We start from the raw sequence: 24508 nt of genomic DNA, 5'->3' as shown, positions 1-24508 counted from the left end.
GGATCCATCAGTCCAGCCTAACCCCATCCAGTCCCATGGGTTAGCCAACCGCCCAACCACTGTAGTGATGGGATCCAATTAAGAATTTGGTTAGGTTTTGTCCCGGGTACCAAGGAAAAGAGTTCCAAGGCTCCCTAGCCGGAAGTTCATGCAAACATAAAACTAGTCACACCACTTACACACCCAATATGAAATTGCCTTTTTCTTAGCATTAGCTAACTTTAAAACAATCCTTTAATGAAACCATTATGTCACTGATGACAATCCTCAGTCTCTCGTTGAATCCTTATTTCCAGTCATTCATTCATCGGTATACTTATGGCATCATTGGCAACCAGAACGCTCACCACCTGTTCACTCAGGGGCCTTTTCCATAGTTCCTAGCTCATAGTAACCGGCAATATATTCATATAATAGAATGGAATCTCCGTGGAAGATCAGCAAGATCAACCCATAGATCCATATAAAAGAGCCATGGACTCATCCGTTGAGAACCAGCAAGGTCAATCAACCAGATCCATGCCCGGTTTCAGAAAACAATTCTTATTCTTTATTCCAATATCTTCCACGACGCACGTGTGGGTATCTTCGGCGCCAAGCACCGTATGGTCAGCACCCTCTAGGATCCTTCGTAGGTGACCTAGCGCTTCACTCATAGGCCGCTTCCTTGGTCCCTCATCCACCGTACCGGAAGCTCACCATTTAAATCGAACCGAGGCTGGTCAAGACCTCGGTCGACCTTGCTACGCGAGACGTCCTCCATTGACTCTCCGTCAGCAGTTGCAACTTTAACAGTTAGGTCTTCCCTCATGACCTTAATCCACAAGACGGTCAAAATGCTTCCCCACCATTCTTGACATAAAACAGTCATTTACAAATAGTCACAAAATACAGTTTCTAAATCGAACTCTTGTCTTTCCACATTATCCCTCCTTAGTCCACATTATCCCTCCTTAGTCCACATTACTTATTCCACATTCCATTCAATGTGTACTCATTCTCATCAATTTCCTCATATCGACGACACATTAATTCATATACACATTCACATTCACATCCATACATCCACATCTACATGCATACATCCATTTTTACATCCACATCCCATATCCACATTCATACATACACATCCATATCCACATCCATACATCCACATCCACATCCACATTCACATCCATACATCCACATTTACATGCTTGTAACCTCCATTTTCACATCCTCATTTATACATCCACATCCCATATCCACATTCATATATACACATCCATATCCACATCCATACATCCACATCCACATGCATACATCCACTATCACATCCTCATTCATACATCCACATCCACATACATATATACATCCATATCCACATTTCCATTCACATCCACTATCACATCCTCATTCATACATCCACATCCACATACATACATACATCCATATCCACATTCCCATTCACATCTATACATCCACATCTACATCCACATACATACATAAATCCACATCCACATTCCACATTCACATCTATACATCCATATCTACATCCACATTCACATACATCCACATCCACATTCCCATTCACATTTATACATCCACATCTACATCCACATTCACATCTATGCATATACATCTTCATGCATACATCCATTTTCACATTCATACATCCACACTCCCATCTCCACATCCACACATCCACATACATACATCCATTTCCACATTCCCATTCATATAGTCCCATATGCCTTCACATCTAATCTTTTACATCACATCCATTCTCGCCCTATCACAACCCATATACATCTTATCCTATCACATACACTTCTTACCTCATCCCATACACATCTTATCACATCTTAATTCATCTTATCGCCTCCTAACTTATTTCATAAGCATCTGATCACCTCTTATCACATCTTATACACCTCTTATCACATCCTATTATATCTCATATCTATTTATAGAATACAAGAGAATTCTTATATTTGGTATAAGATTTCTTTACACATTTATTTATGCATAAATTCTATTTAAGGAGATTAATACTTTCGAAGTAAAAATCAATCTTTTATGCATCTTCCTATGCATAAATTCATTTTAAATGAAAATGACACTTTTGAATTAAATTTCAATCTTTTATGCATTTTTCTATGCATAAATTCAATTTAGATGAGAATGACACTTTTAAATTTAAAATCAATCTTTTATGCATCTTCTTATGCATAAATTCAATTTGGTAGGAATTACACTTTTAGAGTAAAAGAATTTCTCTTATGCATCTAAGTTATGCATAAAATCCATTTATGATGAAAATCACACTTTTAGTATAAAAAGAATATCTTTTATGCATACCTCTATGCATGAAATCCAATATGATAAAAGTAACACTTTTACAATAAAATAATCAACTTTTATGCATACCTCTATGCATGAAATTCAAATATGATAAAAGTAACACTTTTATAATAAAATAATCAACTTTTATGCATACCTCTGCATGAAATCCAATTATGATAAAAGTAACACTTTTACAATAAAATAATCATCTTTTATGCATACCTCTATACATGAAATCCAATTATGCTAAAAGTAACACTTTTGTAATAAAATAATCATCTTTTATGCATACCTCTATGCATGAAATTCAATTATGCTAAAAGTAACACTTTTGTAATAAAATAATCATCTTTTATGCATACCTCTATGCATGAAATTCAAATATGATAAAAGTAACACTTTTACATTAAAATAATAATCTTTTATGCATACCTCTATGCATGAAATCTAATTATGATAAAAGTAACACTTTTATGTTAAAATAATAATCTTTTATGCATACCTTTATGCATGAAAATCAATAATGTATAATATAAAAATCAATTTCTCTATGATTACAATAATTATCTATCAATTAATCTAGGATGATAATTCCTAGAATATGGTAGGAAGTCCTCTTTTCATGCTTTGAATGAAATTATTTTATGCGTAATTTTTATAAAAAATTTACCATAGCTCCGCGGCTATGACTGATAAATCTCAAATTTTTTAAGGGATAAAGCTTATCATTAAGGAAATAAATAGAATGATCCCTAATTGGATCATTAATCCATAATGGATTGAATCATCAATATTCATGAAATACATAAACTAAAAGCATAGAAAAAAGCCATTAATTTGGCCTCAAGCATAGCTTAATCTTGGATTAAGGAAAAGCTTTATGAAAAGCTTCATTTGGATTGAGAATGGGTCATGAGTATGACCATTTCTTGAGTGAGAGAGAGAAATTACATAAAAACCATTAGAATTAAGCTTAAATGATAATTTATGTAATTCTTAACTATTATTAATCAATTAACTTCAATAGCATTCATCAAATTATGTAACTCTTCACTAACATTCATCAATTAACTTCAATAGCATTCAAAAACCATTCCAATTAAGCTTCTCAAGCTTGAGAGGGGTTGAGAAGAGAGAAATATTGAGAAATTATAGAAAATGATCAAAATTCACTAATTCCCTTACAAATTTCTTGATTCTTTGTTCACGGTAGAGGCCCCCAACCAATCAATTAGTTAAGTATGTTGATGGAGCCACCAATGGGGAACGAAGAAAGAGGGAAGCTCCAAAAACTAGTGAATTATTACTGAATTCACAGTTCTTGGCTTAGGTGGAGTAGAGTAACGATGCATAAACACTATATATTTTTCAACTAGGGGGAGGCTTCTATTTATAGGAAAAAGTGAGCTCCTAACCAAACAAACTAATTCTAGAATTTTCCAACTCAGTTTGGTCAATTTTTGACCATTTTTAGGTCAGTTAAGCTAACTTTTTGGAACTAGACTTGAATGAGGAGAGAGGAGAGATGAAATATCTCAATTTTTATGAGTTTAAAACTCATTCAAGCATGTGAAATATGCACCTCCTTTAAAGAACTCCCCTTCCTTACATATGTGTCAAAATAGAATCATTATACCCAAAATATCTCATATTTTTAATATTGCTCATAGTTTTTTACTAATAAACCTTGTACATTTTCAACTCTTCATCTTGTGTGAGCATTTACTCATTTTTGGATACCCAAAATATCTCATATTTTTAATATTGCTCATAGTTTTTTACTAATAAACCTTGTACATTTTCAACTCTTCATCTTATGTGAAATATGCACCTCCTTTAAAGAACTCCCCTTCCTTACATATGTGTCAAAATGGAATCATTATACCCAAAATATCTCATATTTTTAATATTGCTCATAGTTTTTTACTAATAAACCTTGTACATTTTCAACTCTTCATCTTATGTGAGCATTTACTCATTTTTGGGTATCTTCTTTTACAAATTGGATTTATCTCCTCCCTACATATGGATTGATGCTATTGGCCCATAGGAACCTTAATTGGACCATAATCCAAAAATTTCTGAAAATCTAGACCCTTAGGCTAAGGTCCTTTATACCCATTTCCAATTAATTCCAATTGCACATTGGAAAGTTTTTTTTGAATTTCTGTTTCAGGGGAACTTATTTTAATAAGATGAGATAATTTTCTATCCAAAAATATTAAAAATCTAAATATTCTCTCTCTAGAATATTTTCTCTCTCTAGCTTAAAACAGTTAGAAACAAGTCTTTTATATTTCTGAAGAAGGATTGATTACAGGGAAAGATGCTGGACATTTTGAGAGGCTGGGGAGGAATCTTACATTCTCTCCCACTTGAAAAACGCGAGATGCCCTCATCTCGCAAACTGGGGGTAATTTCGCAAGATGCACAAGTATGAGACTGAGAGAAAATTTTTAATTAAGATTAACCACCAATTAAAAAGTCTCAAAGAGAGTAAGGGTCAAGACAAGAACAAGATTTAAACTTTATTCATTCTTGGAACATATACAGTAAAGATAGAAGAACTCTTTACACTTCCATAAGCCCGTCCATCATATGATCACAAAAGCAGCACTCACAAGCTGCGCACGTATAAAGTAACTCATCTATGGGAATAATTCTGTTGGTTATTGCCGCACCTATCTCAGTGGTATGAGGTGATCTAACAAAAGGACCTCTGAGAGGCAAGCCAAAAACGGGGTAAAGGCATATCTTCTGATGAGGAAGAAAATACGCCAGTAAGAAGACCCGCTCAGAAAACCCAAGATGTCTTGATCTCATAACGCAGTAGTATCGGGGACCCAAACCCAAGGCTTCAATAACCATGGCCAAGCGGACATTGTTACGAAAGTGCTGCTGACCCCAGGGTGTTACCCTAGTTATGTCTTGATAGGTCCGCCATTTGGTCTGAGCTACAGACGTTCCCAAGTGAGGAAAAAGTGAGCGCTCATACTGTTCTATAAAATCTTTCTTCACAGACTCACTTGCATCTTGAAGGTGAGAAATCATCATGGATAAAACTAATTCTTGTTGCCAAGCCATGAAGGAGATTAAGAAGAAGGGAGATCGATGGAAGTAAGATTACTATGAGCGACAAGTAAAAGTTACGACTTATATAAAGGAAGGAGTTAGCGTAACTTAGAAGCCAACGGTATCTTGCCACTGAAGTTTTACCATCTTTCCATGATTTGGGTTTGGCACATTTTTCTATAGAAGGCATTAAGGACTTTGAGATGAAGAGATAAAAGAAGTTCGTAGGCTAAGTCACCTACTTTCTTTGGTCCACAATATCTGGGGGATAACTACTTATACTCCCCTAGAGATAAAGAAATTCTTTTGGTCCGTATTCAAATGAAGACTATAACTGCTTCTTTGAATTCTCTGATTGTCCTCTTCTTATCTGTATATTGTCTCTGTCGATTCTTGGGCAGCGTTTATATCTTTATGAATTGCCTGCATCTGTTGCTCTAAGTCGCCAAGCATTTGACTGGTCATCTCGACCCTAATCAATGGGTCGGACCTAGTTAATGGAGTTAAGCAATCTTGTCCGAGCGACGGACCCTGATTAGATTGGTATGAAGGAATTGGTCTCTGAATTTGGGTTCTAGACTTCCCTGTGCCCTTTTCATGGTAGGAGTCAGGCAGTCTTTTAACTGATGGTCAAAACCTTGGCATCCAAAACACCGGTTCTCACTTCTGAATTCATCGTTCTGAATCTTTAAAACAGGTGGGCTCCTGAGAAGGTATTTTGGTAAAGTGTCTTCCCTTTTTAAACAGAATCTTTCTTTTATTTAGAGAGGGAATAATTATAATATTCTTACTCCTGTATACCTTGAAGGTTGGGGGAGAAATCTTACATTCTATCCCACTTAAAAAGTGCGAGATGTCCTTATCTCGCAAAGTAGAGGACAACTCTTTTGCTTAAGATCTAATTTATTCTGGGGTTCCTTATATTCTGGTCAACCCAACAGAATATGGGGATAAATATCCCTTATATAGAACTCATCATTAAATATCAATTCATTCAGATCATATCATTCATATCTTTAACACAATAATGGTCCATTAGAATGAAAAAATTTCCTTCTGAACATTCCTCCACGGGAATTTTAGTTAAGCAAGTTCTCAATTTGTCATCCCTTAACTTGATCTACCGTCTCAAGTATTAACAGTAGCAATTTGACAGCACAATCCACTAATCTCATAGTGATTTGCTGAAATCATTATCATCATTTATCATTACAGGGACTCGTCCCAATCATCCACATTGTGGTTTTGCTCAGCTTATTACATTTCAACTAAATTTCAGAAATCATCGTTTTTCAATCAGAATCCAAATCAATTAATCAATTCTCAAACAGAATTAAAAATCATATCAACCACATTCGAAATCATCATCTGGATAGCATTAACGCTTATAATTTCAAGTCTTAGATTTACTCGTATATACTACCGGTAAGGAGCTGCAGTTGTACCCTCGGTATATACGGATAGTCATGAAACTCGAAACTATAAGGTAAATACCATCATGTCTAGGCCTCAAGCAAGTCAGGGTTCCATACAATTGCGGTACTTCCAATTGAAGACCCAATTACTAATTTACGAATTTTTCAGTTTGAATATCAAATTGTATGAATTATATCACACAATTACAACCTTTTTGTGTTTCTTGATAAATTTTTGACATATTTGGCTTCTCAGTTGATCTTTATTAGCCAATTGCTCTAATGATTGTATCCTGTGACGTCAAAATACTCTTCCAAGGCTTCCACCCATTTCTCCACAGCCTCGCCCAGGTTCTCCCCTTCTCCTTTGAAGGGTCCTGGCTGAGTCCTATGAAGAGCCTTGCGAACATCAAGGTCAAGCTCGTCATTTTCAGAGACAGGGTCTGGCTGACGACCACGGTTTCCTCGTCTCATGTTTTTGCCAAAATTTATATATTATTAATTTTTTATTTTGATATTATTCACGAGATCCTAAGACTTAAGAGTTCGGAAAACAATTTCTTATACAAGACAAGATCTTAATGGAGATCTATGACATATGTCCGATAACAGATTTTTTTTTCTTTTTTTTTCTTTATCAGCAGATCGTCCGCCACATAAACAATCATTTATCCAACAGGATATTTTTCATCGAAAAACGTTTCTTTATTTATATAAAAGTTGCAATATGTACATAGAGCATCTCGGCTCTGAGTTCAAAATCTCCTCGGAAGACATATAAGAGGACCGTACTAGGCCATAGTCATGCCCTGTTACATAAGTTCTCTAACTGCGAAGGGGGTTATTATTTTCTTCTTAGGGATAAACCGACTAAGGAGTCTATAAATTTGACATGAAAGTCTGAAATTTCGAGGCGTCGAATGATATAGGATGACACCACGCACTATTTTCAGCTTTAACAGGATCATAGTCAATGAGAGATTCTACCACAGCATTGTACGGCGGTCGCAAGGGGCGTGGACATATTGCCCTGCAAACCACTTATGCTGTATTCTCTCTGCTGGGGTAGGAAAATATAAATCCGCGAAATGGCGTGCGAGTGCTCGGCTTGTTTGAGTTGAAGCAGAAGAGATGAGATGTTTGAAGGTGAACGCAGTCATATCTTGAGACTGGGTGAGGTCGGGAATACCAGATAAGTAGGGAACTTCCATCTATATAAAAAAATTCTTTGATTAAAAATTCTTCATTAAAGAGGCTTACGGAATGAAAATACATTATGAAAAATGCTTTTTCTGAATTTTATTATCAATTTATGATAAGAATTTGCTTATCCGTATTAGTTTTAAACCGCTCTGATACCAACTGTGAGATCCCGGTCTCCACTGCGCAACGAATTCGGGGTGCTAGCAGCGGAAGTAGCACATCGTGCGCGGGTAGGGGTCTCACACTCGGGGCCTCGCCATGGATATCCGGACAAGAGACTAATCCGTCGGTTTGTCCAAAACCGAAACCGGAAAAACTTCCTTTACCCGGAAAGCACGAGCGATTCCACCAGGATAACTCTTTACTCTAATGTAGTCAAGATCATTACTGATCAAACTGATCCGACTGCACCTCTAACGGTACTTGGTCAGATCAAGGAAGAAACTTGCACTTGGATCATTGGGATCAACGCTTTTTCCCCATCAAGAGGCACAGCCGTTGATTCCTATCCATAGAACAATTACTATCCATAGAACAATTACTATCCGAGATTTACTTCATCTATCGTAATAATAGAAATTAAATCTCGATTTACGGATCCATCAGTCCAGCCTAACCCCATCCAATCCCATGGGTTAGCCAACTGCCCAACCACTGTAGTGATGGGATCCAATTAAGAATTTGGTTAGGTTTTGTCCCGGGTACCAAGGAAAAGAGTTCCAAGGCTCCCTAGCCGGAAGTTCATGCAAACATAAAACTAGTCACACCACTTACACACCCAATATGAAATTGCCTTTTTCTTAGCATTAGCTAACTTTAAAACAATCCTTTAATGAAACCATTATGTCACTGATGACAATCCTCATAGTCTCTGGTTGAATCCTTATTTCCAGTCAGTCATTCATCGGTATACTTATGGCATCATTGGCAACCAGAACGCTCACCACCTGTTCACTCAGGGGCCTTTTCCATAGTTCCTAGCTCATAGTAACCAGCAATATATTCATATAATAGAATGGAATCTCCGTGGAAGATCAGCAAGATAAACCCACAGATCCATATAAAAGAGCCATGGACTCATCCGTTGAGAACCAGCAAGGTCAATCAACCAGATCCATGCCCGGTTTCAGAAAACAATTCTTATTCTTTATTCCAATATCTTCCACGACGCACGTGTGGGTATCTTTGGCACCAAGCACCGTATGGTCAGCACCCTCTAGGATCCTTCGTAGGTGACCTAGCGCTTCACTCATAGGCCGCTTCCTTGGTCCCTCATCCACCGTACCGGAAGCTCACCATTTAAATCGAACCGAGGCTGGTCAAGACCTCGGTCGACCTTGCTACGCGAGACATCCTCCATTGACTCTCCGTCAGCAGTTGCAACTTTAACATTTAGGTCTTCCCTCATGACCTTAATCCACAAAATGCTTCCCCAGCATTCTTGACATAAAACAGTCATTTACAAACAGTCACAAAATACAATTTCTAAATCGAACTCTCGTCTTTCCACATTATCCCTCCTTAGTCCACATTATCCCTCCTTAGTCCACATTACTTATTCCACATTCCATTCAATGTGTACTCATTCTCATCCATTTCCTCATATCGACGACACATTAATTCATATACACATTCACATTCACATCCATACATCCACATCTACATGCATACATCCTCATTTATACATCCACATCCCATATCCACATTCATATTCACATCCATACATCCACATCTACATGCATACATCCATTTTTACATCCTCATTTATACATCCACATTCCATATCCACATTCATACATACACATCAATATCCACATCCATACATCCACATCCACATCCACATCCACATTCACATCCATACATCCACATTTACATGCTTACCTCCATTTTCACATCCTCATTTATACATCCACATCCCATATCCACATTCATACATACACATCCATATCCACATCCATACATCCACATCCACATGCATACATCCACTATCACGTCCTCATTCATACATCCACATCCACATACATACATACATCCATATCCACATTCCCATTCACATCTACATCCACATCCACATTCCACATTCACATCTATACATCCACATCTACATCCACATTCACATACATCCACATCCACATTCCCATTCACATTTATACATCCACATCTACATCCACATTCACATCTATGCATATACATCTTCATGCATACATCCATTTTCACATTCATACATCCACACTCCCATCTCCACATCCACACATCCACATACATACATCCATTTTCACATTCCCATTCATATAGCCCCATATGCCTTCACATCTAATCTTTTACATCACATCCATTCTCGCCCTATCACAACCCATATACATCTTATCCTATCACATACACTTCTTACCTCATCCCATACACATCTTATCCCATCTTAATTCATCTTATCACCTCCTAACTTATTTCATAAGCATCTTATCACCTCTTATCACATCTTATACACCTCTTATCACATCCTATTACATCTCATATCTATTTATAGAATACAAGAGAATTCTTATATTTGATATAAGATTTCTTTACACATTTATTTATGCATAAATTCTATTTAAGGAGATTAATACTTTCAAAGTAAAAATCAATCTTTTATGCATCTTCCTATGCATAAATTCATTTTAAATGAAAATGACACTTTTGAATTAAATTTCAATCTTTTATGCATTTTCCTATGCATAAATTCAATTTAGATGAGAATGACACTTTTAAATTTAAAATCAATCTTTTATGCATCTTCTTATGCATAAATTCAATTTGGTAGGAATTACACTTTTAGAATAAAAGAATTTCTCTTATGCATCTAAGTTATGCATAAAATCCATTTATGATGAAAATCACACTTTTAGTATAAAAAGAATATCTTTTATGCATACCTCTATGCATGAAATCCAATATGATAAAAGTAACACTTTTACAATAAAATAATCAACTTTTATGCATACCTCTATGCATGAAATTCAAATATGATAAAAGTAACACTTTTATAATAAAATAATCAACTTTTATGAATACCTTTATGCATGAAATCCAATTATGATAAAAGTAACACTTTTACAATAAAATAATCATCTTTTATGCATACCTCTATGCATGAAATCTAATTATGCTAAAAGTAACACTTTTGTAATAAAATAATCATCTTTTATGCATACCTCTATGCATGAAATTCAATTATGCTAAAAGTAACACTTTTGTAATAAAATAATCATCTTTTATGCATACCTCTATGCATGAAATTCAAATATGATAAAAGTAACACTTTTACATTAAAATAATAATCTTTTATGCATACCTCTATGCATGAAATCTAATTATGATAAAAGTAACACTTTTATGTTAAAATAATAATCTTTTATGCATACCTTTATGCATGAAAATCAATTATGTATAATATAAAAATCAATTTCTCTATGATTACAATGAATATCTTTCAATTAATCTAGGATGATAATTCCTAGAATATGGTAGGAAGTCCTCTTTTCATGCTTCGAATGAAATTATTTTATGCGTAATTTTTATAAAAATTTTACCATAGCTCCGCTGCTATGACTGATAAATCTCAATTTTTCTACGGGATAAAGCTTATCATTAAGAAAATAAATAGAATGATCCCTAATTGGATCATTAATCTATAATGGATTGAATCATCAATATTCATGAAATACATAAACTAAAAGCATAGAAAAAAGTCATTAATTTGGCCTCAAGCATAGCTTAATCTTGGATTAAGGAAAAGCTTTATGAAAAGCTTCATTTAGATTGAGAATGGGTCATGAGTGTATGACCATTTCTTGAGTGAGAGAGAGAAATTACATAAAAATCATTAGAATTAAGCATAAATTAAAATTTATGTAATTCTTAACTATTATTAATCAATTAACTTCAATAGCATTCATCAAATTATGTAACTCTTCACTAACATTCATCAATTAACTTCAATAGCATTCAAAAACCATTCCAATTAAGCTTCTCAAGCTTGAGAGGGGTTGAGAAGAGAGAAACATTGAGAAATTATAGAAAATGATCAAAATTCACTAATTACCTTACAAATTTCTTGATTCTTTGTTCACGGTAGAGGCCCCCAACCAATCAATTGGTTAAGTATGTTGATGGAGCCACCAATGGGGATTGAAGAAAGAGGAAAGCTCCAAAAACTAGTGAATTATCAATGAATTCACAGTTCTTGGCTTAGGTGGAGTAGAGTAACGATGCATAAACACTATATATTTTTCAACTAGGGGGAGGCTTCTATTTATAGGAAAAAGTGAGCTCCTAACCAAACAAACTGATTCTAGAATTTTCCAACTCAGTTTGGTCAATTTTTGACCATTTTTAGGTCAGTTAAGCTAACTTTTTGGAACTAGACTTGAATGAGGAGAGAGGAGAGATGAAATATCTCAATTTTTATGAGTTTAAAACTCATTCAAGCATGTGAAATATGCACCTCCTTTAAAGAACTCCCCTTCCTTACATATGTGTCAAAATAGAATCATTATACCCAAAATATCTCATATTTTTAATATTGCTCATAGTTTTTTACTAATAAACCTTGTACATTTTCAACTCTTCATCTTGTGTGAGCATTTACTCATTTTTGGATACCCAAAATATCTCATATTTTTAATATTGCTCATAGTTTTTTACTAATAAACCTTGTACATTTTCAACTCTTCATCTTATGTGAAATATGCACCTCCTTTAAAGAACTCCCCTTCCTTACATATGTGTCAAAATGGAATCATTATACCTAAAATATCTCATATTTTTAATATTGCTCATAGTTTTTTACTAATAAACCTTGTACATTTTCAACTCTTCATCTTATGTGAGCATTTACTCATTTTTGGGTATCTTCTTTTACAAATTGGATTTATCTCCTCCCTACACGTGGATTGATGCTATTGGCCCATAGGAACCTTAATTGGACCATAATCCAAAAATTTCTGAAAATCTAGACCCTTAGGCTAAGGTCCTTTATACCCATTTCCAATTAATTCCAATTGCACATTGGAAAGTTCTTTTTGAATTTCTGTTTTAGAGGAACTTATTTTAATAAGATGAGATAATTTTCTATCCAAAAATATTAAAAATCTGAATATTCTCTCTCTAGAATATTTTCTCTCTCTAGATTAAAACAGTTAAAAACAAGTCTTTTATATTTTTGAAGAAGGATTGATTACAGGGGAAGATGCTGGACATTTTGAGAGGCTGGGGAGGAATCTTACAGTTTTAGGGTTACATTTGTCTCTTATAGGTGACTTAGTCGTTCACACATGGGCGCCCATACATGGCCGACCGATCTTAACCCTTATCCTGCTGATATTCAAGGTGCGCCTCTCATCGGCGTTCACCCAATCCCTTTATCCTTTACATATGGTGTCGACAAGCCCGACCCATGACTCAGAATACTTAAATTAATTACATGACATAAAACATAATACGTCTCAATGTTCGTCATAGGTTAACAAATATACACAGAATTCCTGTCACTAATAATGTAATATAATTTATACAGGATTTCACTCACTAATATATATATAGCATAAATTTTATAAATACCTTAACATATATATTATATATAGTTAAATTGTGCATATAATAAATTGACTAATATTACATTATCAAATTCAATAATTAATTATTATATTTACATGCATGTCGTAACCGAGTAAAGGTTTTTTTAAAATAATTCATTAAAGCTAGTAGTTATAATAATTCTTATTACAAGTCTTTTATAAATTTTTAAGTTATAATATATATACTACAAAATGTAGCCAACTTATAACTAGAAAGCTGACAAGCATGTAATACAAAAACAATAAATTTAAAAATAATATAACAGAGACAAAATGAAACTTAAATGTCACACAACCGAATCAACTTACCTATATACATATACATAGAGATTGGCTCCATGTATTGCTCTTGCTAGATTTTGTTGATGAGTGCTATTACCATAATTTTGAAGTCTTCCCAAAAATAGATCATTAGGCAATCACACTAGGGACTCTTTGTTAGGTAATGTGGATATTGAGATTGTTATGAATGATTTTGAGGAGGTAGTTGCTTCAACACCCACTCCACAGTTATCATGAAAATAGTCTCTTACAATGCAAGGAGGCTAAACTGCCCGAACAAACTTAAGGTGACTTAAGGTGATTTGGACTTGGATTTTGCAGTTAGACCTAGATGTTTTCTATCTTCAGGAGCACCGACTCTCTCCTACTAAGGTGCTTGTTTCTTTTTGTCAGGATGTGGTGGGCAGCTCTAGCATTCTCACTATTGTTAAGAATGCACTTTTGCCATCTATGCACTTTAATGATCCCTCTAGTAGATGGTTAATTATCTCTTTAAAATCTAACTTTCATCCCCTCCATATTGCTAGCGTTTATGGGTTTGCTGTTGCTTCACCAAGAGGGCAGTTGTGGTGTACCTTATCTCAGCAGGCTGCATGGTCTGGTTTGTTATGTGGTGACATTAACATGGTTTGCTCTCATCATGATTTAGCTACTGGTTTTGCGCAAATCGTGCCTAGTGAATGCATTCATTGGGATGATCTTAAGGATCACTTGGGGCTTGTTGACTTATGGAATCAGGTTCACGGTACTACTTATGGCTATTCTTATCATTTAGCTTCCCACAATTGTGCTTGGGGCTTGTGGACTTATGGAATCAAGTTCATGGTACTACTTATGGAACTAGGTTCATGAACACATTCATTGTATTGCTCTTTGGGATCACTTGGGGCTTGTGGACTTATGGAATCAGGTTCATGGTACTACTTATGGGTATTCCTATCATTTAGCTTCCCACAGTCGTGCTTGGGCAAGATTGGATAGAATGTATGCTGCAAATGTGGATTGTTGACTACCTCCTTCATGTGTTATTTCAGTCAAGTATGCAGCTCATCGATTGGATCACTTTCCTATCATTCCTACTTTGTCTTTCTTTCATTGACAAGTATGTATGCATGGGCTTTGTGTGAAAAGGCCATTCATGATCAATAATAGGAATTTGGGGAACCCTTTGTTTAAATCGGCTATTTTCTCATGTATTGCAAATTTGGTTACCACTGATGCATCCTTGTTATATAAATGGGAATCTCTTATGCATGGTTTTCAGCAAAGTATTTGGTCTTGTGGTAAAGCTATAACAACTCATAACAGCCAGCATAATTTGTTGGCACAATCTTAATTGGATAGGTTAAGACTTCACGACAATAATGGGTCTCTCTCACCGAAAGATGAAGAACAGATTAAACAAAGTGTTCAAGTTTTACAAGATGCGGATAAAGAAGCAGCATGTAAAGCTTGTTTCTTGTCTAGAAAGCTTGCTTTCTTTGATGCTCATTGTATTTCAAGGGAATTCTTTGCAAGATTTAAAGGTACAAAGAGAAATTTATCTTTCATGACAAAGCTTGTTCTTGAAAATGGAGATTTTATTACGCAGGAACTCAAATGGCAAGGGTTCTAGTGGACTACTTTAGTAATATTTTGGATGATAAACCTCTTATGTCAACAACACAATCTAATGTTGTTCATACTTTGCTTCCTTGCATTAAGTCCTCCACTGCTAAAACAGACTTGAAAATCCCTTCTCTTGTGGAGATTTGCATTATGCTCTATCTACATCAGGGAATGAAAAGACACTTGGTCTTGCTGGTGGACTAGATATCAAGGTGTATTTCATGGACAACTCTTGTTTACGGGCCAATGTTCCCAAGGATATTGCTCGAATGAAGCTTCTTGAGGATGCATATATTATTTCTGATAACAAATGGCAGAGAAAAGTGTTGAGAGTAATACCCTCATAGGTATTACTCTAGATTTTGTAGCTCGGATTTTGGAAGGAATATAAGAGATATTTTTCCAAAAATAAAAAATAAAAAAAGCACGTGCGTGCGCGCATACACACACGCACACACACATATAGCTGCATGTATGTATGCATGTATGTATGTATGTATGTATACACACACATACACACAGGTGCATATATGTAGGTGAGTACAGTGTGAGTGCATATATGTACGTGAGTGCAATTTGAGTGCATATAAATATAAATAAAAGGTAGGTGTGTGTGTGTGTGTGTGTGTGTGTGTACATACATACATACATACTTCTACTTATTGTAGCAATTTTGGTATCAAGTAGGGTTGAAAATGTAATGCAAAAAAGCATGTCAACTCTACTTTTCTTTCTTGCAAAGAAAGACAATCACATTATTGTAACGAGAGACAAAACGGATAAGGTTCCTCTAGGGAGGATTACACTTTTCTAAGATTTAGGAACACTAAGACATAAGCCAAATCCTTTTCTTTCCACATAGCTAGAGACTTCAGCTTTTACCTACCTCTTAAACTAGCAATTATATTACTTCGTAGTAACCATTACATACTGCTACTTAATGGGCCTCACCTTTAAGGGGATAAAATAAGATGTACCATACAGGTTTATGACAAAATGAATTCTTAACTCTCAAAAGTAATGACATATAGTTAAAACTTTAAGTGAATTATGTAAACTGTCAAAACTAAGGGCTTCATGAGTTTAACCAACCTACAACTTATTGAGTGTAACTGACCACAATAGCCTCTTTAATATTTATGTGTGCGTGCACGTGCACGTGCACGCTCAACTACCCATTCTCTGAAGGTGTGCCAGTGTTAGCCAGTTTCCTCTTGCTGCACAAAATCGTGTAAAAGCATTGGAAATGAACTTGCCACCTTTATCAGCCCAAATCTTCACTGGTTTATCTAAATCCTTTTTTACCATGGCATGCCATTCTTTGAAATGAAAGAAAATGGTCTTCTGCGATAAGAAAATTAGAAATACACCCAAGTAAACCTGCCGTAGTCATCTACACAAATCAGTGTGAAGCACCTCGAGAGGTGCCAAAGCCCACTTGGTAGCCCAAGGCTCTTGATGTTGCTTGCCACCACAGATACACGAACTACATTGACCGTGCTTGCTGTCGACATTGGGCAAGCCAATCACCATCCAGTCCTAAAAAGCTCGAAACAACGCATTCACATTCAAGTGACCATATCAATAGTGCCACAAATCACTGATAGAAATACCTATAAGGGAAGATACATCAGAGAGTTTGTAGATACCATGGTGCACTCTACCACTCCATACGACTTGACTTATGGTGATGTCCCTGATAGCAACAGAATGATCATCGAACTCAACCCGCTTGCCAGTCTTGCACACCTCATGCACTGACAAGAGATGAAATATACAGAACTCGAGAGGAATGTTTCCCCCCTTTGCCCATCAAGAACTATCTCCATCCTGCCCTCACTATGGATCGTTATGGTGGATTTATTACCGATAAAGATATCACTTGGATGTCTTGTGAGATCCTGTAGCAAATCTTAGGAAGGGGTTATGTGGCGGGAAGTACAACTGTCGAGAATCCATTCTCGAGTATCGTTCATGATGACCTCCTTGCTCAAAGATGAAGAAGCACCAATGTCAAGCATCTCCCAACTACACAAATGCTGCGGTTTTGACAGCTGTTGCTAAGGACTTGGCACTCTGCTGAGGGCGTTTTCGCGAATAGTGACCTTTCCTGCCACAATGGACCTGCCTCTTGGCCTTCACCGCCTCTAATCAACAAAGAATAAAAGGCTGAATACTTGGAAGACAAATGAGAGAGCAGTGTGATGGCCATGTCCTCCAAAGAGAGACCTCTTTTCCCACCTCAAGGACCTCCTGCTGAAGTGCCTGTAGCTTGTTGATGTGTTCATGCATCGTCAACACCCCCATCATGGCTTCCAAGGAGACCCCCTTCATCAGAGAGACTCGAATGTACAGTGCGGACAGATGCTCGCATATCACTCGCACTATGCTTGATGTGGTAGATCACTTGGGTGCAATTGAGGAAGATAAAGGAACGAACACGGGTATTAACACGATCCCACAACTGCATTTGCTTCTTGTTCTTGTTGTACAAGCAGTGAAATCCCCTCCTAGTCCATATCTGGCCGTGGAACACCAATCGTGATGAAGTCACAAGTCATAAGACTCCAAGACTAACTCCATCATCACCTTCTAGATGCCATAGTTGTTCCCATCGACTTGGCAATCGATGGGGAATGTCGAACTTCTGGGTAGCTCCTGAAGATGACCCCTTCCCTTCTACCATGTCAAGAAGTCACGTAGTGTGAAGGGGACGGTGGGAAAAAGATGAAGAAAAGGCTGCAACCAACTGCAAGGTTGCTTCCAGCAATGACAGCCACCTTCTACCTGCTCCTCCAAGTCCCGAACATCCCGAAACTTCCTCCAATCAGCACCGTGAAAATCTGTCCACCAAGATCTCTCTCTCTATCTCAAAGGTATCACACTCGAGCTCTGATACCATGTCAAGATGTGCAGCGGAAAATAACAGAAAACTGAAATAGCCAAGAGAGAGGAGAAGATGAACAACAAAGACAAGATCTGCCTGAAAACAACTGCTGAACTGCACAGCTCCAATCACAAGTGGAGGGCAGCTCCAATCAGAGGCGAGAAGACTGCACCACAACTGCTGCAGAGGGGGGCACCTCAAGCTGGAGGAGGAGAACTGCTGCTCTGAAGTGTACAGAAAATGGGGGAGGGGGACCCCTTATATAGGCAGCCAGCCCCCAGGTAGGGGGGGCGACCAAATCTGGCCTGGTCGGCCACAGCCAGGAGCTGGTAGCCCAACTTGGCAGTAAACCTCACAATGGGCGGGCACACCCACAACACTGGCCCTCTCTCACCCAATGGTACATACAGGAGGTGCACAGGTGCACAGGTTTCCAACAAACCAAATTGAGGTGATCAAAGAAGACACCAAAGGCCATCAGAGGGATCAACAGAATGATGCAGACAAAGAGCCCAGGGGAATGAGGTGCTCTATGGCAGATTTGGTGCTCACAATCCAACCATGTCTGGATTCTGGACCTGCAAGTCATTATCGTGGAATGGAAACATACTTCAAATGCATCTTCAGCTTCCACGAAATTCCTACAGTTCTCATGAAATGCTTCATTTGGACAACTTGCTCGTGTGAGCAGCTGAGACAAATGGAAAACGGAAACGAACGTATGTATGCATGTATATGTATATGTTGGTACATAAGTCATCAAAAACCAATCAAATGTAACAATCTATGCACATAGAGAGCCAAAGGCAACAATCAAGATTGCATGCTACATACAATGCTCAATACCAAAAAGACATCTCATTGTCACATCAATACAGGAAAAATATTCGATGATAGGACACATGTTTGTTGTGCGATGTTAATGAACTATAAAACTATAGTGATAAGTAGCTGCTAGCATGTGCCATTGATTCATAAATACAACGTAAAAGACTTAAGTGCATCAAAAATAGTGCCCATGAGTTCTTTTTCTGGGCCCTTTTTTTTTTGCTAGGGTACTGGTGTGCATCCTAACTGTCCAATGGACATACTGTTCAGCAGTGTCTGTGAACATTAAATCTTTCTAGTAAAGGCCTGCAAAACAAGATGATAAAAGAAAATGTGACCATTGTCCTGGTGGTGGCATTGAAGCAGAGCTTAAACTCATTAACTCTGTTCAGCAGTGTCTGTGAACATTAAATCTTTCTAGTAAAGGCCTGCAAAACAAGATGATAAAAGCAAATGTGACCATTGTACTGGTGGTGGCATTGAAGCAGAGCTTAAACTCATTAACTCTGTGTTCACATTCCTTCCTATGTAAGGAGAATTTAAAAGCAAGACAATATAAAAGATCTGCATATAAATCGAAGAACCCTGGTCTGTAAGCAAAAAGTAATACCCACCCTGGAGCCTATATGTCATCCATTCTGGCAGCTATGAAACTTCTCCACAATGTGCCATAAGTGTTGGTCTCGAATCAACTTCTCATGATGATTCAAATATTCCACGAGAGCCCCCAGCATGTAGTCAGATGGCCAACTTCTTACGTGCGAGAGAATGGGTAACGCATCCTTGACATAATTCAATACCCACAGGGGATGATTGACACTAGTAGCTATGTTAAAATTGGATTCAGCGCTTGAAGTCAAACGATCATCAAAGTTCCCACGGATATGAACACCATACAACTTCAGAGGCTCATCCAATGATGCAACTGGTCCACCTGAGCTGCCACAGGTGGTACTAGCTCTAAATTTCAGGAGATATTCGTTGGCTCCAATCACATCCCCCACGCTGATTGACATTCGATCAGGAACCAAGCACTGTTGATTCATCAGCACTGTCATAAGTGTTGCCTTTGTGCTCTGTACTACTCCATATTTTGCAAAGCAACTCAACTTCACGAACAGCACCTACATTTAGGATCTAGGAAAATGCTTAGAAAAGAGGGCTTTACATTCCATACCTACTGTTAAACACTGAAATGATAGTTTTACGCACAAACAAGGGCATGGTTTACCTGGGTACTGGAGGTAATAGATTAGCTTGTCAGACTCTACGTCTGGCACCTCACATGTGGGCACATACCACCATTGCGTATTTGGATGTTCAATGCGACGCTCAGGCCAAACATCACCATAGCAATCTGCACCTACTGTACTGGAGGTAATAGATTAGTTTGTTTACAATCTGGAAATTTGAAGAGTGTGTGTGTGTGTAGTGTGGGGGGGGGGGTAACATACATTCACATCAAGTGCACCCAGGGCATGTCCTGAGGATGCAAATGCAATAATGTGAGATCCGTCCCATGGCTGGTCCACCAACTCTCCCACTTGGCCGACAAGCTCCAGTAGAATGTCATTGAAATCCCCCAGATCGGATCGTTTCACAGGAGGGCTCAATGCAAATGCAGAAGCACGGCCACTGCAGGAGCTCAATGCCATAATCTCTGTTCCATGAAACCTCTGCTGATTTTGAAAAAGTGTACTCATAGCAGAGGTTTCATGGAACAAAGATTATGGACAAACTCAGCCCCCCCCCCTCTCTCTCTCTCTCTCTCTCTCTCTCTCTCTCACACACACACACACACACAGCAAGCTTTGTTGATTACCATACATACACGCACTCAGGCACAGGCATTTCTTACCCGAATGAAGATGAAATCCATATTTTCTTGAAATTATATATATTATATAATAATATATATAATATATATTATATTATATCACAATTATATATATATATATTTATTTATTTTAAGGGGGCTTCGACCCTTATGCTAACCGAGCTCTGGGATGCTTTTGGTGCTTGCTTTTTCCCAGCTCTCATATCTACTTGGCGTCCTTCAATGAAAGGCATTTTTTCTTTATTTATTTTTTAACTTTCCCCTAGCTTAGTGCTCAATACCCTTGAGATGCTAGTTTCTTGGTAAAGTACTGACTCTCTCTCAATAGAGATTATGGCATGTGTAGTAACCAAGAGGGTGGTTTAGGGAATGTCTCGCTGCACTCTCTCTCTCTCTCTCTCTCTCTCTCACACACACACACACGAGACTAGACAGAGAGTGAATGATATCTTCAATTATCTTCAATTGGACTCAATTGATATCAATTAGGCTCAAATTGAAGCCAATCAACATCATTTAGACTCAATTGATGTCAATTAATGGCAATTGAGCCTAATTGAGCCTAATTGATGTCAATTAAGCCTAATTGGACTTGATTGATTCAATTGACTTCAATTTGAGTCCAATTGAGCCAGAGTGGTATCAATTGAGTACAATTGGACTTGATTAATGTCAATTGACTTCCATTTGACTCTAATTGATATCAATTGATTCCAATTGAGACTAATTTGTATCCATTGAGTCCAATTAATGTCCACTGTGTTCCACTGTGTAAATGGATACTAATTAGACCTAATCAAGTCTAATTGATATCAATTAGACTTGATTCCAATTGGACTCAATTAGAATCAATTGAGTCCAATTGATGTCCAATTAGTGTCAATTTAGTATCAATTGAGTCCAATTGATGTCCAATTAGTGTCAATTTAGTTCACAATTTGTGTCAATTGGACTCACATAATTTCCAAATGAGCTCAATTGAGTCCAATTTGGTCCAATTGGTGCCAAATGGCATTAACTGAGTCCAAAAAATGTCCAATTGGTGTCCCATTGGTGTGAATTGAGCTCAATTAACGTCAATTTGTGTCCCATTGGTATCAATTGACGCTTACTTGACATCAATTGAGCCCAATTATCTTCTAATTGGTGTCCATTTACATCGATTGAGCTCAATTGACATCAATTGAGCCCAATTATCTTCTAATTGGTGTCCATTTACATTAATTGAGCTCAATTATCTTCTAATTGGTGTCCATTTACATCAATTGAGCTCAATTAACTTCCAATTGGTGTCAATTGACACTAATTGACATCAATTAAGCTCAACTGACTTTCAATTGGTGTCAATTAGAGTGAATTAGTGTCTAATTAGTATCAATTGATGGTTGATTTCAATTGGTATCAATTGAGTCTATTTAGATCCAATTAAGTCCAACTAGTATCCAATTAGTATCAATTAATAATAACTGACATCAATTAAGACCATTTGGTATCTAATTGGTATTAATTAGGCTAAATTAAGTCCAACTAGTATCCAATTAAGTCCAACTAGTATCCAATTAGTATCAATAATAACTGACATCAATTAAGACCATTTGGTATCTAATTGGTATTAATTAGGCTAAATTAAGCATAATTGGTATCAAATGAGCTCAATTGATGTCAATTATATCCAATTAATATCCAATAGATGTCAATTGAGTGCAATCAATGTTAATTAACCTCAATCTTTTTTGAGGGATAGGTGTAGGTTTTATTGCTTCCAATCATGAGAGTATGGCTTTGTTATTATACCCGATTTCATTGGCTTAGTTTTGATACTAGGGAGCACTTAATCTTACATTTACTGACCATGTAACATTTGACTACATTTAACGTAGCTGGTTTGATAACTACTTAGTTTTGATGTGTGTAACATGCGGGGTGTTCGGGCACGACACCACAGGGGCCAGGGGGCACGGCACTGCGGGGCACGGCACGAGGCCACGGCTCCGCGGGGGGCCGATGGGCACGGCTCCACGGGGGGGGCCGAGGGGGGGCACGGCACCGCGGTGTGAGGCCACGGCTCCGCGAGACGGGGGCTCGGGGGGCACGGCACCGGGGTGTGAGGGCATGGCTCCGGGGGGGGGGGGGGGGGGCTTCGGGCACGGGACCGCGGGGGAGCGGGGGGCGTGAGGGCACGGCTCCCAGGGGGCTTCGGAGACGGCACCGCGGGGGCCCGGGGGGCGTGAGGGCACGGCTCCGAGGGGGGGCTTCACGCACGGCACCGCGGGGGCTGGGGGGTGTGAGGGCACGTGGTCCGGGGGGGCGGGGGGCAGGGGGCATGACACGGCTCCGGGGAGGCAAGCGGGGGGGTGTTCCGACACGGCACCGCAGGGGCCGGGGGGCGAGGGCACGGGGTCCGAGGGGCGAGCAGGGGGGTGTTCGGGCGGCACGACACTGCGGGGGCCGGGGGCCGTGAAGGCACAGCACCGCGGGGGCCGCAAGGGGGGCGTGAGGGCACGGCTCGGGGGGGTGTTCGGGCACGGCACCGTGGGGGCCGAGGGGAGCGTGAGGGCATGGCACCGCGGGGGGGCAGGGGGGCACGGCTTCGGGGGGGCTTCGCGCACGGCACCGCGGGGGGTCGGGCGTGAGGGCACGACGTCTCGAGGGGCAGGCGGGGGGTGTTCCGACAGCACGGCACCGCGGGGGGGCGTGAGGGCACGACGTCCCGGGGGGCGGGAGGGCACGACGTCCCGGGGGGCGGGCGGGGGGTGTTCGGGCACGGCACCGCGGGGGGCTGGCGGGCATGAGGGCATGGCTCCGGGGGGAGCAGGGGGTGTTCGGGCACGGCATCGTGGGGGCCAAGTGTGCGTGAGGGCATGGCACGCGGGGGGCGGGCCGGGGGGGCATGAGGGCAAGGCTCCGGGAGACCAGGCGAGGGGGCGTGAGGGCGCGCAACGCGGTGCGCGAGACCACGGCTCCGCGGGGGAGTTGGGGTGAGGGCACGGCACGCGGGGGGCGAGCCGAGAGGTGTTCGGGCACGGCACCGCGGGGGGCGGGACGAGGGCTGTTCGGGCTCAGCACCGCGGGGGGCCAGCGGAGCATGATGCCACGGCACGCGGCGGCGGGTAGAGGGGGCGTGAAGGGCACGGCTCCGAGGGGGTGGGTCGGCCGGGGGCCGTGAAGGGCATGTCTCCGGGGGCAGGGGGCATGAAGGGCATGGCACGTGGGGGGCGGGGGGGCGTGAGCATGGCACGCAGGGGGTCGGGGGGGCACGTGAGGGCACGGCACGCGGGGGGCGAGCCGAGAGGTGTTCGGGCACCGCACGACGGGGGGGCGGGCCGAGGGCAGTTTGGGCACGGCACCGTGGCTGGGGGGCCGACGGAGCGTGACGCCACGGCACGCGGCGGCGGGTCGAGGGGGCGTGGAGGGCATGGCTCTAAGGGGGCGGGGG

General features: G+C 39.5%; 1 protein-coding gene across 5 annotated transcripts; it reads right to left on the bottom strand.

The window, feature by feature from the left end:
• Positions 1–19379: 19379 nt before the first annotated feature.
• LOC147621688 (uncharacterized) lies at positions 19380–20971 on the bottom strand. 5 transcript variants are annotated; one of them, XR_015269899.1, is made up of 5 exons: positions 20690–20971; positions 20467–20598; positions 20304–20359; positions 19850–19975; positions 19380–19663 (listed from the first exon to the last, which is right to left on the bottom strand). XR_015269899.1 is itself a non-coding variant. In XM_086824600.1 (3 exons), exons 1-2 carry the CDS (start codon positions 20936–20938, stop codon positions 20503–20505), a joined length of 345 nt encoding a protein of 114 aa, XP_086680726.1. In that variant the 5' UTR covers positions 20939–20971; the 3' UTR covers positions 20238–20359; positions 20467–20502. The 5 variants fall into 5 exon arrangements, 2 of the variants coding, with proteins under 2 accessions (XP_086680726.1, XP_086680728.1); XR_015269900.1 differs by lacking the exons at positions 19380–19663; positions 19850–19975 and having other exon boundaries at positions 20238–20359; positions 20467–20606; XR_015269901.1 differs by lacking the exons at positions 19380–19663; positions 19850–19975 and having other exon boundaries at positions 20238–20359; positions 20467–20601.
• Positions 20972–24508: the final 3537 nt, after the last annotated feature.

The sequence above is a fragment of the Cibotium barometz genome, chromosome 30 (assembly GCF_041138505.1).
Source record: "Cibotium barometz isolate CiBa-2024 chromosome 30, ASM4113850v1, whole genome shotgun sequence".
In the NCBI taxonomy this organism is placed as follows: domain Eukaryota; kingdom Viridiplantae; phylum Streptophyta; class Polypodiopsida; order Cyatheales; family Cibotiaceae; genus Cibotium; species Cibotium barometz.
The sequence above is the reverse complement of the archived record's forward strand: the minus strand, read 5'-3'. Positions and strand labels throughout refer to the sequence as shown.